Genomic DNA, 18,071 nt, shown 5'->3' with positions numbered 1-18,071 from the left:
CTAACCTTCTACAGTCTGGCTGTGCACAATCCAAGACTTATGGCTCCCAGGCCTCCATTTCAATGCTGCCCCGAATACCGACAACCATGAGGTGGGAGAGAGCAGTCGCAGGGTATTTGTCCCACTCCGTGGGGAAGCATCCGCCTTCTGCTCTGTACCGTCCTACAGCCGAGACGGGAAACTGTGTGGAGATTACAGTTGTGGAGGACATGTCCCGCTACTCCAGGGTGCAGTGTGCTGAGTTAACATCATGCTGCATCATTGAAACAAGCAGTCTTTTAAGGCTGCCTCCAGCTCTATGTTTACACTTTAAACAACAGAAATGAAACCCGAGGAAAAAAAGACAAGTTTAAACTCGAGTGAATGTGGATTCATGTTGCACCAAATAATCACAAAATTTACAAATTCTTACTTGCATTTTTGGAGCTGCCAAAGAAATTGGGGCGGGGGGGGGGGGGGGGGGGAAGGGTACAGACAGCAAAGTACTGAGAGAGTGTTGCTGTCTTTTGGATGAGATATTAAACCGAGGCCTCATCTGACAGTTCTGGTGGACATAAAAGATCCCAAGGCACTAATTGAAGAGTCGTAAGCTGTGCGCCCTGATCACCATTCAGCCAATACCCAGTGAAGCAGTCCATGCCCGCATGTAGCAAGACCTGGACAACATACAGGCTTGGGTTAATAAGTGGCAAGTAACATTCGTACCACACAAGTGCCAGGCAATGACCATCTCCAACAAGAGAGTCTAACCACCTATCCATGAACATCAACGGCATTACCATCGTCAAACCTCCCATCAACAACATTCTGGGGGGGGTCAGCATTGACCAGAAACTTAACTGGACCAGCCACATAAATACTGTGGCTACAAGAGCAGGCCAGAGGCTGGGTATACTGCAGCAAGTGACTCACCTCCTGACTCCCCAAAGCCTTTCCACCATCTACAAGTCACTAGTCAGGAGTGTGATGGAATACTCTCCACTTGCCTGGATGAGTACAGCTCCAACAACACTCAAGAAGCTCGACACCATCCAGGACAAAGCAGCCCACTTGATTGGCACCCCATCCACCACCTTAAACATTCACTCCCTCCACCACCGGCGCACCGTGGCTGCAGCGTGTACCATCTACAAGATGCACTGCAGCAACTCGCCAAGGCTTCTTCGGCAGCTAGAAGGACAAGGGCAGCATCATCACCTGCAAGTTCCCCTCCAAGTCACACACCATCCTGACTTGGAAATATATCGCCAATCCTTCATTGTCGCTGGGTCAAAATCCTGGAACTCCCTCCCTAACAGCACTGTGGGAGCACCTTCACCACACGGACTGCAGCGGTTCAAGGCGGCTCACCACCACCTTCTCCAGGGTCAATTAGGGATGGGCAATAAATGCCGGCCTTGTTAGCGATGCCCACATCCCATGAATGAATTTTTTTTTAAACACTAAAAAACAGATTCATGCATTGTTTATTGATCACATTTTCTGTGCACAGATTTGCTGCTATCTATGTTTGCCTGGATAACAGCAACAATGCTTAAAGAGTAATCCATTGTCTGTAAAGTACTTCAGGACATTCTGAAGACGTAAAATGCACTCTTCAAATTTAAACTCTTCCTTTACAACTGAATCTGGTTATACAGATCCCGTTCTACAGAACAGCAAGGGAACAGGAGCAACAAACCAAGTTTTGGTCTCTAGCTTACTAGCTAAAGGCAAATCTGTCCGCCTAGGCTAAAAACACAACTCATTCAACAACACCAAGCCAGTTCAAGTTATCAAAAAGGAATGCCCGTTTATAATCGAAGGCGGCTTATTTCAATCATTTTAATTTTAAAGTGGATTGTGAAAGTTAGACATGTGGCACCTTATTTTTTTTTATACACCCAGTTAAACTACAAGTCTCCCTCTGCAGTGAAGAGTAACAGAAACACTCGGAAATCTTCCTAGACTACACAAATAATTGGCTGCTACCCCTCCCTGGTCACGGTCCTCCTGGCTCTGAACAGTATCTCAATTGCGTCACTGTGCAAACAAGTTGTAGGTGCATGAAATACAGACGGACTGTGGGCTGCTCATAAACCTAGTCTGCACAAAAAATGCATCCGTCACGCCCGCAAAATGTCTGGGCTGCAGCACTTTGCTAATACAGCCCGATTAACGTGGAATGCATCCGTGTGAGGTCACACAGGGGACAACTGTTGACCTAAAACAGGGTTTAAAAGGAGCTCTGCGGTGGAACTCGGCAAGAGTTTAACCGCCGCAAAAGGGGCACCTTTACTTAATTGGCTGAAACCACGAAGATGAAAATCAACCGCGTGCCTGTGTATTTCAGTGGAGTGCCACTCCGACTGCCCCTCGAGAGTTTAGTCACTGGACAGGCTGCGGTGCCTCTGCAACCAGCTGCCCCTTCTCCCTCGTAGAAGCAGCATGCATTGAACACAACAGCTCGCATTGTAAACGTAGAAACATAGAAAATAGGAGCAGGAGTAGGCCATTCGGCCCCTCGAGCCTGCTCCGCCATTCAATGGCTGATCATCCAAATTCAGTACCCTGTCCCTGCTTTCTCCCCATATCCCTTGATCCCTTTAGCCTCAAGAAATATATCCAACTCCTTCTTGAATATATTTAATGAATTGGCCTCCACTGTCTTCTGTGGTAGAGAATTCCACAGGTTCACCACTCTCTGGGTGAAGAAATTCCTCCTCATCTCTGTCCTAAATGGCTTACCCCTTATCCTTAGACTGTGACCCCTGGTTCTGGACTCCCCCACCATCGGGAACATCCTTCCTGCATCTAAGGATTCCTCTCATTTCTAAGTTGTTTCTCTTTTTAAATCTTTGAACATGATTGTAAGGATTCCACCCATATTTTACATGGGCAGAAGACTTCTCATTGCCTGAAGCTCTGTTCAATATACATGGCACAGATGAGATGCAACGTGTCATTTTTTTTTACTGACTAATTTTCTGTGCTGAGTATTAAACCTTTAACGTAGTACAAACGACACCAGGCGCTTCACAGGAGAATTATGAGGCAAAATTTGACACCGAGCCAGAGAGAGATATTAGGACAGGTGCCCAAAAGCTTACTCAGAGAGGTAGGTTTTAAGGAGCGTCTTAAAAGGAGAAGTGACATGTAGAGAGGCGGAGAGGTTTAAGGGGGGAATTCCAGAGCTTAGGGCCCAGGCAGCGGAAGGCACGGCTGCCAATGGTGCAGTGGTGAATGTTGGGCGTGTACAGGAGGCCAGAATTAGAGGATTCCCTTCACAATGCTGTGCTCGACTGTTCAACACTGGGAGTTAATCAGTTGCAGCTAGGGGTGAATTCAGTAACTCTTTGGCAAAGAGTAGGAGTGAGATTGGAAGCCTTGCACCTGATTTCGGGGAATCTGGCATTGACCACTGCTCCACAAAATAGCTGCTACGTCACCAGGGTTCAAATGGCGTTACTTTCCACACACCTAAGGGTTAGTTGCAGAGGTGCGTTAGCAGAGGCCTGGATCAATTGTCCACCTGCTCAGTTAATGGAAGATGTTGGGGAACCAGAAGGGAAGGCAAAGCTATGCAATAGGAAACAAGCAGGAACGAGTGAGATCATAAGGAAGACTGGCTCCTCCTCTTCCCTTTCCTGGAAAGCCAAATGAAGAAAATGGTGGGGGTGGGGGGGGGGGGGGGGGTTAGAGAAGAAATAAGGAAGGACTTTTAAAAAAAAAAGTTGCAGTAGATGTGATTGATGATTCAATTGTACCACACTGACAAACAAGTCATTGGCTCCCCTCTGTGAATAAACTTGCCAAAACGTCCTGCAAGATGCTGCCCTTTCACATTCGTCCTCAGCCCATGCTGATTACACTAGGGTTTTGTAATAAGTGGAATAGGTTTAACTTCGCCAATGTTCTAACCTGCACATTAAAGGCTGTCAGCAGACAATACAAATTAGAACCATTTCTCTTTACCAACAGATTTCATTTTTACTGTTGTGACCTGTCTACACAAAGGGAAGAAAGGATGCCGCCCCTAAATGCTGGAAGAGCATGGCCGTATGTTCTTAGCCGCTGAACTTGATCTTGAGAATCCTACGCGATCTACTCATTAAAGGAAGCACTGCTTCAAGTCCCACCCCAGAGACCTGAGCATTGGCGGGGGGGGGGGGGGTTGGGGGGAGGAAAGGGGGAAGAGAATGGCCACTCTGCCGAATACAAAATGAAGCTGCCTTAGACAGCACTCATTACAGAATTAGTCTGGCAGGGGAAAGGAGGCCTCAGGCTAGAACTATGAGCTTAATGATCAAAATTGCGGCAGGATTCATGATACAAGCTCAGCCACCACGACTGGACATCCACATATCATCGTCTCAAATACGATCGGAATGCAATCGAGAGAAATCTAGCCTTTTTTTTTACAATGCTGCTATATTCCTCCTCCCATAGCAAGACAGAGTGCGGAGAGTCAAGTGCAAACATGCCTGGTTCTGGGTGCAGTTTAGAGCTAAGAGACACTGTTGACACTATCCATTCACCCCAGGGCACATCCACTTAACTCAGGCTTCCTAAGGGGTGCGAGGGAAATAGATAGGTAGACAACAAACTTTTTTTTAATCTTTAAAGTTATGCTTTGTTAATCAAACAATGACTGTTCAGTGATTCTTGCACAACAATTGACTCTTATACAAGAGTATATGCGAGCCAGTTAATTACAGCACGGCACGGCCTCAGAAGGCTGGTGTACTAATGGACTGCAACAGTGCATTATGGCTCGGATTTGCCTCCGTGACGTTCACCGAGCTTCTGAGCTGCAGAGCCATCAGGTGACGCTGCTCTGCAACAAGGGACCGAGGAATAAAACGGCACATTAAACCAGAGCTGCTTCGCTCGCCTGCTGCGCTGCAGGACTGGAGGAGCCCCTGGAATCGTGGCGCCAATATTCCCCCCGCCCCCGTTAAGCTGCGGGGCGGTCGGGAGGTCCCGCGCAGGGCGCTTGCCGGTTTCACAATGGAAAAACCGCACTCGCGCGGAAATGTGAACGGACGGTGCAGCCCGTTAAAGGGCCCCGCTCACCCAAAAGGGGAACGTTGCGTGATGCCACTCCCAAACTGGGAAAATAGTGCATGGCGTGGGTGAGGGGAGCAAAAAAGAGAAACCACGATATGTAAACCCCAAATAGAGTATTTGGTCGATAAACAGGATACAGTTGCCAAAAGCAGAGCGAACTGCTTTGCTGAGATTCTTCATTCAAACACACCGCCACTAGGAGGCAAGTCAGAAACTGCAATGGAATGTGCTTCAGCCTGAATGCCAGTAAATTGGCAATCCCAGCAGGATTACAAAACAAAAATTAAGCTAGAGGACTGCTGTCCCCGGGGCTCCACCGGGCTTGCTGGAAACCGGTCTCCCTTTAGTTAGCTTGGAAAACAATCAAGAGTTAAGCCAGTCCACAGGGAACAAGCTGCTCCAGTGGTGAGCAGCCATTTAACCAGGTTCCACACCCAGATGCTTGCTATGTACAACACTGCCTTCCTTACCTGCTCTATACATACAGTGGATCAAGAGCACCGGATTCTCCGCTCCAAACAATGCCATCGCTCTCCGGTGGCTCTTGGTCACGGGCCGTGGTGGGTTTTTTCCCCCACCCCCCTTCTCTCGCTCTCCTGCAACTTCACTCCTGAAAGGCTTGTGTAAAAAAGAGCACAACTGGTGGACACAGCTCAGTGTACAGGCATGTTCTGATGTCGGCCCCTCCTCCTGATGTTAGATACAGCCAACATCCATGAGCTCACCCTCACAACTAGGACAGCCTTGAATACACAAAGCTTTTACAACGCCTGTGAACTTTACCCTGCCAGGCCAATCACTTACGATTCTTCAGCAATCAACATTAACCCTTTCACTGAATAATTTTTTTTATAAAAAGAGAGAAAAAGATTGCACGCACCAACTTCCTTTTCACATAAACTCGAGGAACAGCACCTCATCTTCCGATTAGGCACTTTGCAGCCTTCCGGACTCAATATCGAGTTCAACAATTTCAGATCATAACCTCGGCCCCTATTACTTTTTACTTGTAATTTTTCCACTCCTTCCCCCCCCCCCCGCCTTTCCGTTTGTTTCTCTCTCCCACCTGGCAGCTATCTCTTGCCCTGCCAGCACACTTCACACCTAATCTCAGTCTATTGCCATCTCATCTGGCTTCGAACACCTTTTATTGTCTCTTCTACTTCTTTTGTCTCTTTCACTTCTTTTGTCCGATCGCAGCCCTGCCTTCGATCTATTTTCTTTTCTTTCCAGTTTTGAAGAAGGGTTTCGACCCGAAACATCAACTCAAATTTCTCTCCACGGATGTTGCCTGACCTGCTGAGTTTTTCCAGCATTTTCTGTTGTTATTTCGGATTTCCAACATCTGCAGTATTTTGCTATCTTCCTTTTCACGGTGTTGGAAATCAAGGAACATTTTACTGTCTTCTACTCTTGCGCATGCTTTTCCAGAATCTCAAAACTGTGAAACTCTAGCTCCTTCAACCTTCCAGAGCCTCGAGCATAAAAATCCAGGCTGACGCTCCCAGTGCAGTGCTGAGGGAGAGCTGCATTGTCGGAGGTGCCGTCTTTCGGATGAGACTTTAAACCGAGGCCCCGTCTGCGCTCTCTGGTGGACGTAAAAGGTCCCACGGCCACTATTTCGAAGAAGAGCAGGGGAGTTCTCCCCGGCGTGCCGGCCAATATTTAGCCCTCAAATTAACGTCATCAAAGCAGATAATCTGGTCATTATCACATTGCTGTTTGTGGGATGTTGCTGTGCGCAAACTGACTGCTGCGTGCCCTACGTCACAACAGTGACTCCACTTCAAAAGTGTTTTATTGGCTGTAAAGCGCTTTGGGATATCCCGAGGTCGTGAAAGGTGCTATACAAATGCAAGTCTTTCCGTTTTCTTTTTTTTCCCCCCCAGCCTCAATCAATCAAGCTTTTAAAACTAAAATAACAACAGAAAATGCTGGAAAAGCTCAGCAGGCCAGGCAACATCCGTGGAGAGAGAAATAGAGTCAACGTTTCAGGTCAAAACCCTTCGTCAGGACTGAAGAAGCACAGGAAATGAAACAGATTAAAAGGCCAGTTTGGGGGCTGGGAAATGGGGATGAGAGAACAAAAGAGAAGTGAAGAGACATTAAGAGGTATTCAAAACCAGACGAGATGGTGACAGGACTGGTTTGTTCTTTCATCCCATTTCCCAGCCCCCAAACTGGCCTTTTAATCTGTTTCATTTCCTGTGCTTTTTCAGTCCTGACGAAGGGTTTCGACCTGAAAAGTTGACCGTTTCTCTCTCCACAGATGTTGCCTGGCCTGCTGAGTTTTTCCAGCATTTTCTGTTGTTATTTCGGATTTCCAGCATCCGCAGTGTTTTGCTATCATTTTAAAACCAAAGACTGGCATCGCTTCCCAATACACACAGTCCTTTCGGATGCTCTCATCAACCTCGGTGAGCTGTACTATTGGCCAGGGTCTCCCAATTTAAAAAAGAAACACAAAAATATTTCCAAGTATCAGCTGAATTCCACAGGGTTATTAATATTAAGAGACACGCACTTGCACCCAAGTCCACTCAAAAATCAGCACCAAAAAAACACTTGCATTTAAGATCAGGATTAAACAAAAACGCCAGTAAACTCATACTGGCACCAGCACTGGTCCGACTGTTCCAGAAAGGCAATGCAATCAAGCACTGGTCAGAATATATTTTGGATCAAAATGTCTCCAAGCTGGGGTTCACCTGGTTTGTATATTCCACCCAGTCACTGGGGCAGAGACGCTGAATAACTTAAAACATCAAAAAAAATTATCCGCGCTGGCGGGGAAAAAAATATACATTAATACGGGTCGTAATTTCATAATAAGCAAACCGTAGTATGTTGCGAGAGACTGCTGACCTACAAAACAGAACTTGCAGTTTATGTTAACGTGTTATATGATAGAATTCTTCATTAAAATGGAGAGTGAAGTAGTTGACTCAGAGACTAGGGTCCTGAATTTGAATAAAGGAAACTACGATGGTATGAGGCGCGAGTTGGCTAGGATGGATTGGGGAACGTTACTTAAAGGGTTGACGGTGGATAGGCAATGGCAAACATTTAAAGATTGCATGGATGAACTACAGAATTTGTTCATCCCTGTTTGGCATAAAAATAAAACAAAAAAGGTGACTCAACTGTGGCTAATAAGGGAAATTAGGGATAGCATAAGATCCAAGGAGAGGACATATAATTTGGCCCAAAAAAGCAGCAAACCTGAGGACTGGGAGCAGTTTAGGATTCAGCAAAGGAGGACAAAGGGATTAATTAAGAGGGGGAAAATAGATTATGAGAGTAAGCTTGCAGGGAACATAAAAACTGACTGTAAAAGCTTCTATAGATATGTGAAGAGAAAAAGATTGGTGAAGTCAAGCGTAGGTCTCTTGCAGTCAGAATCAGGGGAATTTATAATGGGGAACAAAGAAATGGCAGACCAATTAAATGCATACTTTGGTTCTGACTTCACAAAGGAGGACACAAATAACCTCCCAGAGATGTCGGGGAACATAGGATCTAATGAGGGGGAGGAATTGAATGAAATCAGTATTTGTAGGAAAATGGTGTTAGGGAAATTGATGGGATTGAAGGCCGATAAATCCCCAGGGCCTGATAATCTACATCCTAGGGTACTTAAGGAAGTGGCCCTAGAAATAGTAGATGCATTCTTGGTCATCTTCCAAAATTCTATAGACTCTGGAACAGTTCCCATGGATTGGAGGATAGCTAATGTAACCCCACTATTTAAAAAGGGTGGTAGAGATAAAACAGGGAATTATAGACTGGTAAGCTTGACATCGGTAGTGGGGATAATGCTAGAGTCCATTATAAAAGATATAATAGCAGAGCACTTGGAAAACAGTGTCAGGATCGGACAAAGTCAACATGGATTTACAAAAGGGAAATCATGCTTGACTAATCTACTGGAATTTTTTGAGGATGTAACTGGTAGAATAGATAAGGGAGAACCAGTGGATGTGGTGTATTTGGACTTTCAGAAGGCTTTCGATAAGGTCCTGCATAAGAGATTAGCGTGCAAAGTTAAAGCACATGGGATTGGGGGTAAGGTACTGACTTGGATAGCGAACTGGTTGGCAGACAGGAAGCAAAGAGTTGGAATAAACGGCTCTTTTTCCGAGTGGCAGGCAGTGACTAGTGGGGTACCGCAGGGATCGGTGCTAGGACCCCAGCTATTCACAATATATATTAATGATCTACACGAGGGGACTAGATGTAATATCTCCAAGTTTGCAAACGACACAAAGCTGGGTGGGCGTGTGTGCTGTGAGGAGGATGCCGAGAAACTCCAGTATGATTTGGACAGGTTGGGTGATTATATTGCATTTGCCATGTTTCTGCCCAAATAAATGCGAGGTTATCCACTTCGGTGGCAAAAACAGGAAGACAGATTATTATCTGAACGGCAATAGATTGGGAAAAGGGGAAATGCAATGAGACCTGGGTGTCCTTGTGCACCAGTCGCTGAAGGTAAGCATGCAGGTGCAGCAGGCGGTTAAGAAGGCAAATGGTATGTTGCCCTTCATAGCAAGAGGATTCGAGTACAGGAGCAAGGATGTCTTGCTGCAGTTGTACAGGGCCTTGGTGAGACCACACCTTGAGTATTGTGTGCAGTTTTGGTCACCTTATCTGAGGAAGGATGTTCTTGCCATGGAGAGAGTGCAGCGAAGATTCACCAGACTGATACCTGGGATGGCAGGAATGACGTATGAGGAGAGATTGGGTCGATTAGGCTTATATTCGCTGGAGTTTAGATGAATGAGAGGGGATCTCATTGAAACTTATAAAATTCTAACAGGACTAGACAGACTAGATGCAGGAAGGATGTTCCTGATGGCGGGGGAATCCAGAACCAGGGGTCACAGTGTGAGGATAAGGGGTAAGCCATTTAGGACTGAGATGAGGAGGAATGTCTTCACCCAGAGAGTGGTGAACCTGTGGAATTCTGTGCCACACAGGGCAGTTGAGGCTAATTCATTAAATATATTCAAGAAGGAGTTAGATATATTTCTTAAGGCTAAAGGGATCAAGGGATATGGGGAGAAAGCAGGGACAGGGTACTGAATTTGGATGATCAGCCATGATCTCACTAAATGGCGGAGCAGGCTCACGGGGCCAAATGGCCTACTCCTGCTCCTATCTTTTATGTTTCTATGTTATGTACTGGGGGAAGCTCCGCACTAGCTGGCCAACAACAACTTGTATTCATATAGCGCCTTTAACGTAAAACGTTACAAGGCGCTTCACATGAGCGTTAACACAAAATTTGACATCGAGCCACATAAGGAGAAATTAGGGCAGATGGCTAAAAAGCTTGGTCAGAGGTAGGTTTTCAGGAGCGCCTTGAAGGAGTAGAGGCGGAGAGATTTAGGGAGGGAATTAGAGCTCAGGGCCCAGGCAGCTGAAGGCACAGCCGTCAATGGTGGAGCGATTGAAATCAGGAATGCTCAAGAGGCCAGAATTAGAGGAGCGCAGATATCTCGGTGGGGGATGGGGGGGGGGGGAGTTGAAGTGCTGGAGGAGGTTACAGAGATAGGGAGGGGCGAGGCCATGGAGGGATTTGAAGGAGGAAAATTTTTTAATTAACGCAAGCCACTTCCAAACTTCTACACTTAACGTAGTTTGGGACAATCTGAAAGGGGGAAAATAAAGGACTTGGTTTACAGGGCAACTCATCAAGGTCGAGACCACTTCATGTACATGAGTCACTGAAAGTGAATATGCAGGTGCAGCAAGCTATTAGGAAGGCAATTGGTATGCTGGCCTTCATTACAAGAGGATTTGAGTACAGGAGTAAAGAAGTCTTACTCCAATTATATAGGGCCTTGGTGAGACCACACCTGGAGTACTGTGTACAATTTTGGTCTCCTTACTGAAGGAAGGATATATTTGCCAGAGGGAGTGCAACGAAGGTTCACGAGATTGATTCCTGGGATGGCAGGACTGTCGTATGAGAAGAGATTGAGTAAACTAGGCCTGTATTCTCTTGAATTCAGAAGAATGAGAGGGGATCTCATTGAAGCATACACAATTATTACAGGGCTTGATAGGGTGGATGCTGGGAGAATGTTTCCCTTGGCTGGGGAGTCTAGAACCAGGGGCCACAGCCTCAGGATAAAGGGTAGGCCGTTCAGGACTGAGATGAGGAGAAATTTATTCACACAGAGGGTGGTGAATCTTTGGAATTCTCTACCCCAGAGGGCTGTGGAGGCTCAGTCATTGGGTGTATTCAAAACAGAAGTCGATAGATTTCTGACTAGTAAGGGCATCAAGGGATATGGCGACAGGGCCGGTGAATGGAGTTGAGGCAGAAGATCAGCCATGATCTCATTGAATGGCGGAGCAGGCTCAAAGGGCCGAATGGCCGACTCCTGCTCCTATTTCTTATGTTCTTATGTAAAGTGAAGGGCTTTGCAGTACAGTCACTGTTATGTATGCTAAAGAGCAGGATTGTCCCGGGAACAAGTGAGCTGGGTGCACTTCAAACTTAGCAAATTTAGAACATGCACTGAGACACAGCAACAACTCATACTATATTTGGTGTGCGGGATTCGAGGTTAATGTACCTCGAGGGCACAAGACGTCAGGGCAGCCACACCGCTAACCCTCAAACGATCACGACTTCTACTTTCTGCAATGTACGGATGATTTGAAAATGGTAAATACCTGAACTTAAATATCCTGGTGTGAATTTTTAAAAAAACACACCAGAACATATAAATTCACTGGAACAAGACATACTCGAGCATTACTTATACTAAATTGAAAAGCACAGCCTGCACCATGTTTTCATGTGACTTCATATATTTCTCTATTGCTGGAAAATGGGATTAGAATAGACAGGGCTTGATGGCCGGCGTGGACACGATGGGCCTCTTTGTGCTGTATAACTCCATGGGCTTGAATTTCATCGGGCCGTTGAGGTGGGATTGGAGGTGTGTGGGGGGTTAAAATCACGAAATCGGGGCCCACCCATCCCGCCCCCATGCCCGTTTCCCAAGAGGCGGGTACCCGACCTGTGCTGGGAGCCGCCTCCCCGAGGCGGGAAAGGGATTAGTGCCAATTAAGTGCCTGTTAACAGGCAGTTTTTAGCCTAATCCCTATTTTTATCCCTGAAGTGTGGGCTTCCCGACGGCTCCAAACCACGCCAAGTTAGCGAGGCGGGCTGAAGGACTTGGAGGGTTCGAGATGTCCGGTGTTCAGGTGAGTGATGGGTGCATGAGTGCAGAGGTAAGTGTGTTTGGTGTGTGTAAAGTGTTTAAATAAGTTTTACAGGTACTTACCTTTTCTTACTAATGCAGCCTTCCTTCCTTCAGATCTCGGGAGTCCCTCATCTCACCGGCACAGAAAGCAGAATGGCCGCGAGCTGTCAAAATCTGCAGCCTCTGCTTTCTGTTCTGGAGAGATCTCTAAATCAGCCTGAGAGGAAGGAATTAACTTAGAGTACAGATTGTCAGTGTTTGATAGCTTCAAACAGCTGTCAAACGCTGATATTTCATCTGTCAAAAGCTCTTGACAGATGAAATGTCAATCTGTGACGTCACCTGTTGCCGGGGGGCCCTTAATTGGCCTGCTGAGCCCGCCCAGCGGGCTCAACAAGGTCAATCAAGTGAAAATCGCGTGGGTTGGCCACAACTCGATGGAGACGGGACTACAACCCCAAAAGTTGTAGTCCCACCTCCTACACGCCTCCATTGATAAAATCCAGCCCTATGACTCTATTAAGATCTGTTCAGCTTCCTGAAAAGGCTTTAAGTAAATTGTGTAGATTTTATTTTTAAACACACCTTTTTAGACTTAAAGTATTTTAATTACTTGTTTTTAAATGACTGTAATCTCCTTAGCGTTAAAATACAAATGGGACTGCAACCAAATCAAGGTCATACAGGGCAGTTAGCAAGCGATACATGAAAGCAGGGTTGAGTTTAGAGTGGTGCGGAGAGATGCTGGCAAATCATAGGTCGCCGGCGAAAGTGCCAAGTGGTGCTTTGGCAAACCTTTTGAGAAAATAGATAAAATAGGAAAGATTTCAGTCTGAAGTAGTGTCCTAAGAGGCGAGTGGTTTTAATGCATCGCGGCCGATCCAAACTGATGCAGTTTGCTGGGACATATACAAAGCGGAGAGAAATCTGTCCCTTGTATTGTTCACAAGAGTTTTATGTCCCACATCTCCATTTTATGGAGGAGTCACAATTGAAAACAGATGACACAGGGAAAACTCGACAATCTGTATGTTGACGCAGTTTACATTAACTTTTTTTTTTTAATGACCCTTTTGAAACTGTTACCCAACATCAGTTATAAGCAGAAAGCAAGAAGAATGATGGAATATGACCACTCGAAGGGAAGACAACTATAACTCATGACCTACAGTCTCGATAAATTGTATCCTATAGCCTATACAGAATATTTCATATCATCACTAATTAATGTAGGTTTTTTCCCTTCCTCACAATGTCCCCATAAAAAGTAAAGAACTTGCATTCACACAGCACCTTCACGACCTCAGGACATCCCAAAATGCTTTACAGCCAATGAAGTACTTCTGAAGTGTAGTCGCTGTTGTAATGTAGGAAACGCAGCAGCCAATTTGCGCACAGCAAGCTCCCACAAACAGCAATGATATAATGGCCAGATAATCTGTTTTAGTATCATTGACCGAGGGATATATACTGGCCTGGACACCGGGAATAACTTCCCTGCTCTTCAAAATAGTGCCATGGGATCTTTTACAACCACCCGAGAGGGGGGGCAGACGGGGCCTCGGTTTACCGACTCATCTGAAAGCACTCCCTCAGTACTGCCCTGGAGTGTCGATCTAGATTATGTGCTCGACTGTCTGGAGTGGGACCCGAGCCCACAACTTTCTGGCTCAGAGGCAGGAATGCTCCCACGGGGCCACGGTGTATCTTCTCCTGTGCTAATGGCACAAACTCCTACAGGATTATGGTTCTAGGATACCAGCATTCCTCTGGACATCACACCCAAGAAGCCATTCTTCATTCTACACAGCAAATATTGGCAAGATATTCGGCCATGCAAGACATCACAGTGGAGCTTGATCCTGCTCTCACCTGCTCCAGCTAGCTTTTCAGCGATCCCCCCCCACCTCTGGGAGGCGCTCATGTTTGGGCATTGGATGAGGACAAGATCACAAACAGTCTGCCAACACGTTAGACACTACAGGGCCATGTACACTTGGGAGGTACTCACCATTTTTTCTGCTGTTCAACGGAGAAAGGCCGTTGGTCGACTGCAGCGTGAGCTCTTGCAATTCATTCGTGACCGCCTCGCTCTGCGGACTCGGAGCCGCGCCATCTTCCTCACCATCGCCAACCCCACCGCCGTCCGACCCATTCCCAGAGACGGCGAGGGGAAGGCTAACTTCATTCGGCAAATCCACTTTGGCTCGAATGTTAACCTGCAGCAAAAAAAAGGTGGGGAGGGGGAAAATGATAAATGCACACATTCCTAGTACTGTATTACTATCCCTAGAAACACAAAGGATAAGAAAGAAAAGGAGGCTGCAATCAATTAACTTTCAACGGGTTGAAAAATGATTAACTAATTTGAGCAACGACATCATTGGTGAGCTGTCACTAGTGCAACGAGGAATAAAATGGGTACAGTAAGGAACAGTGCACAGCACCCTCCAGAATGGATTGTACCTTCTTCAAATTACTAATTTCAACATCAGAGATCCAGACTCCGGAACAAACAGCTCCCAAGCATTTATTCCCTTTTTGGGATGGTGGAAAAAAGCCAAGTAAACCCCATCGAAACCCATCCACCCCCTCTCCTCCCTTAGACCCTCAAAACCCACCTCGTCAGCCAAGGTTCAGCGTCCATTATCTGTACATTTTGTCAAGTACAGTGAACTCTTTCTTATCCGGCACCTATGGGACCAGGATGGTGCCGGTTGGTGAAACATTCTGGATAACAGAGAGGTAGACCCACCAAGGCAATTCTTAACACAAACAAAAATAAAAAAATCAAGAAATGTACTGTATAATTGGGTACTCGCCTACAGGATGTTCTGTTAAATGTATGGTAGAATCGGCAAGATTACCAGTTATTGAGATGTTGTTTTGTATTGAGACATAGCGATTTTGCCGGTTATTATAGTATTCTGGATGATAAAGTGTCATTTAAACAAGAGTTTACTGCACCTTTGGACATTTCTTTTCATTAAAGACACTACATAATTATATATATATACACGAGAGTATAAAAATGTTCTAATGTGCATCATTAAAGGTATTCTATTACAAATACATACATGCACGGTGTTGTAGGTGAAAGATACCCAAAGCTGAACTCATGAAACAACACTTTAAAACAAGTTCGAGATTTCTACTGGAGAACCATACTTTCCTCAGAAGTGACTATGGCCCAGACCCACACGCACACCACCCAGCCCTTCTCAAGAAAAGTACTTGAAGGGCCTGGGACAAAGAACTGCAATCAGCAGGCGACTGAGTCACTGCGCTCCACCCTGGGGCAAGGGGCAACTCACAGAGCAATCTGCATCACACTTAAACAATAGCAAAATACTGCAGATGTTGGAAATCCGAAATAACAATAGAAAATGCTGGAAAAACTCAGCAGGTCAGGCAACATCCGTGGAGAGAAATTTGAGTTGACGTTTCGGGTCAGACCCTTCTTCAAAACTGGAAATAAAAGAAACTAGATCGAAGGCAGGGCTGCAATCGGACAAAAGAATAAAAGAAACAAAAGAAGTAAAAGAGATTAGAAGCTAGACGAGATGGTAATAGGCTGGGATTAGGTGTAAAGTGTACTGGCAGGGCAAAAGACAGCTGCCAGGTGTGAGAGAGAAACAAAAGGAAAGGGGGGGGGGAAAAGGAGTGGAACAATTACAAGAAAAAATGAAATGGGGGTCGAGGTTATGATCTGAAATTGTTGAACTCGATATTGAGTCCGGAAGGCTGCAGACTGCCTAATCGGAAGATGAGGTGCTGTTCCTCGAGTTTACGTTGACCGCTTTACGGAACACCTCCGTTCAGTCCGTAAGGGTGACCTCGAGCTTCCGGTCGCCTGTCATTTTAATTCACCACCCAATTCCACCTTGGACCTCACCGTCCGCGGCCTCTTGCATTGTTCCACGGAAGCTCAACGTAAACTCGAGGAACAGCACCTCATCTTCCGATTAGGCAGTCTGCAGCCTTCCGGACTCAATATCGAGTTCAACAATTTCAGATCATAAGCTCGGCCCCCATTTCATTTTTTCTTGTAATTGTTCCACTCCTTTCCCCCCCCCCCTTTCCTTTTGTTTCTCTCTCACACCTGGCAGCTGTCTTTTGCCCTGCCAGTACACTTTACACCTAATCCCAGCCTATTACCATCTCGTCTAGCTTCTAATCTCTTTTACTTCTTTTGTTTCTTTTATTCTTTTGTCCGATCGCAGCCCTGCCTTCGATCTAGTTTCTTTTCTTTCCAGTTTTGAAGAAGGGTCCGACCCGAAACGTCAACTCAAATTTCTCTCCACGGATGTTGCCTGACCTGCTGAGTTTTTCCAGCATTTTCTGTTGTTATTTCACACCTAAACAAGCTCATTTCAAACCTAATTGTAATGAGGGTGATTAGGTCAGAACAGATTTTTTTGGGGGCCAGCCAAGTGTCTGACAAGCAGGTGATTCAGGAGTCTCAAAAAAACTACAGATACAGGAGGGATTACAGACCATTTACATAGAATTACACAAAATGATAGTGTTTACAGCACAGAAACAGGCCATTCGGCCCAACTGGTCTATGCCGGTGTTTATGCTCCACGCGGTTCTCCTCCCACCCCTCTTCATCTCACCCCATCCACATACACTTCTATTACCTTCTCCCTCGTACTTATCTGGCTTCCCTATTCATCTCAACCACTCCCTGTGGTAGCGAGTTCCACATTCTCATCACTCGCTGGGTAAAGAAGTTTCTCCTGAATTCCCTATTGGATTTATTAGTGGCAAACCATTACTCATTGAAGGAGCAGACTGGCAAGAGCCAGGCTGACCCAAGTATGTGTTGGGCACTGCTGAAAGAAAACGCACAGCCTAGCCGCAGAAGTGTAATCTAAGAAAATTTAGAATCATAGAATGGTGACAGCACAGAAGGAGGCCATTCGGCCCATCGAGCCCATGCCGGCTCTCTGCAAGAGCACTTCAGCTAGTCCCACTCCCCCTACCCTTTCCCCGTAGCCTTCCAAATCTTTTTCCTTCAGCTACTTATCCAACTCCCTTTTGAAAGCAGTGATTGAATCCGCCTCCACCACCCTTTCAGGCAGTGCATTCCAGATCCTAACCACTCGCTGCGTAAAAAAGTTTTTCCTCATGTCGCTTTTGGTTCTTTTGCCAATCACCTTAAATCTGTGTCCTCTGGTTCTCGACCCTTCCACCAATGGGAACAGTTTCTCTCTATCTACTCTGTCCAGACCCCTCATGGATTTTGAACACCTCTATCAAATCTCCTCTCAACCTTCACTGCTCCAAGGAGAACAACCCCAGCTTCTTTAGTTTATCCACGCTTAAGTCCCTCTTCCCTGGAATAATTTTCGTAAATCTTTTCTGCACCCTCTCCAAGGCCTTCACATCCTTGCTAAAGTGTGGTGCCCAGAATTGGACAATACTCCAGTTGAGGCCGAACCAGTATTTTATAAAAGGTTCATCATAACTTCCTTGCTTTTGTACTCTATGCCTCTATTGATAAAGCCCAGGATCCCGTATGCTTTTTTTTTAAAAAACAAGATTGCTTGCTAAATTTACTAAGATTCATACCACTTTACTACATCATGGCTACATACTACTTTAAAGAGAACACAGTTTAACAACCCAACCTTGCACATCAGGGAGGTTCAAACAATCCAGAATATTAAACCTTACCAGGAAGAGGTAGAAGAGAGAAACAAAATCAGTACCCGCTGGTCCCAGCTGCAAGATACACGGGAATTTCACACCATGAAGGGTGGTGCGGCAACAACAACTTGCATTTATATAGCG

General features: G+C 45.9%; 1 protein-coding gene across 3 annotated transcripts in view; it reads right to left on the bottom strand.

Annotated features, from left to right (window-relative positions):
* LOC147099018 (myocardin-related transcription factor A-like) overlaps positions 1-14,488 on the bottom strand; it is a 194,055-nt gene extending 179,567 nt beyond the window's left edge. For 2 of the 3 annotated variants that reach the window (XM_085969561.1, XM_085969564.1), the window contains exon 1: positions 5,520-5,703. In XM_085969561.1, coding sequence (XP_085825687.1) covers positions 5,520-5,577 — 58 coding nt within the window. In that variant the 5' untranslated portion in view covers positions 5,578-5,703. Of the gene's footprint in view, positions 1-5,519; positions 5,704-14,283 lie in introns of those variants that run through there. The other variant, XM_085969566.1, reaches the window with a different exon arrangement.
* Between the last annotated feature and the right edge of the window lie 3,583 nt (positions 14,489-18,071).

Source organism: Somniosus microcephalus, chromosome 28 (assembly GCF_052327205.1).
Source record: "Somniosus microcephalus isolate GS21.2 chromosome 28, FLI_Smic_1.0, whole genome shotgun sequence".
Classification (NCBI taxonomy): domain Eukaryota; kingdom Metazoa; phylum Chordata; class Chondrichthyes; order Squaliformes; family Somniosidae; genus Somniosus; species Somniosus microcephalus.
The sequence above is the reverse complement of the archived record's forward strand: the minus strand, read 5'-3'. Positions and strand labels throughout refer to the sequence as shown.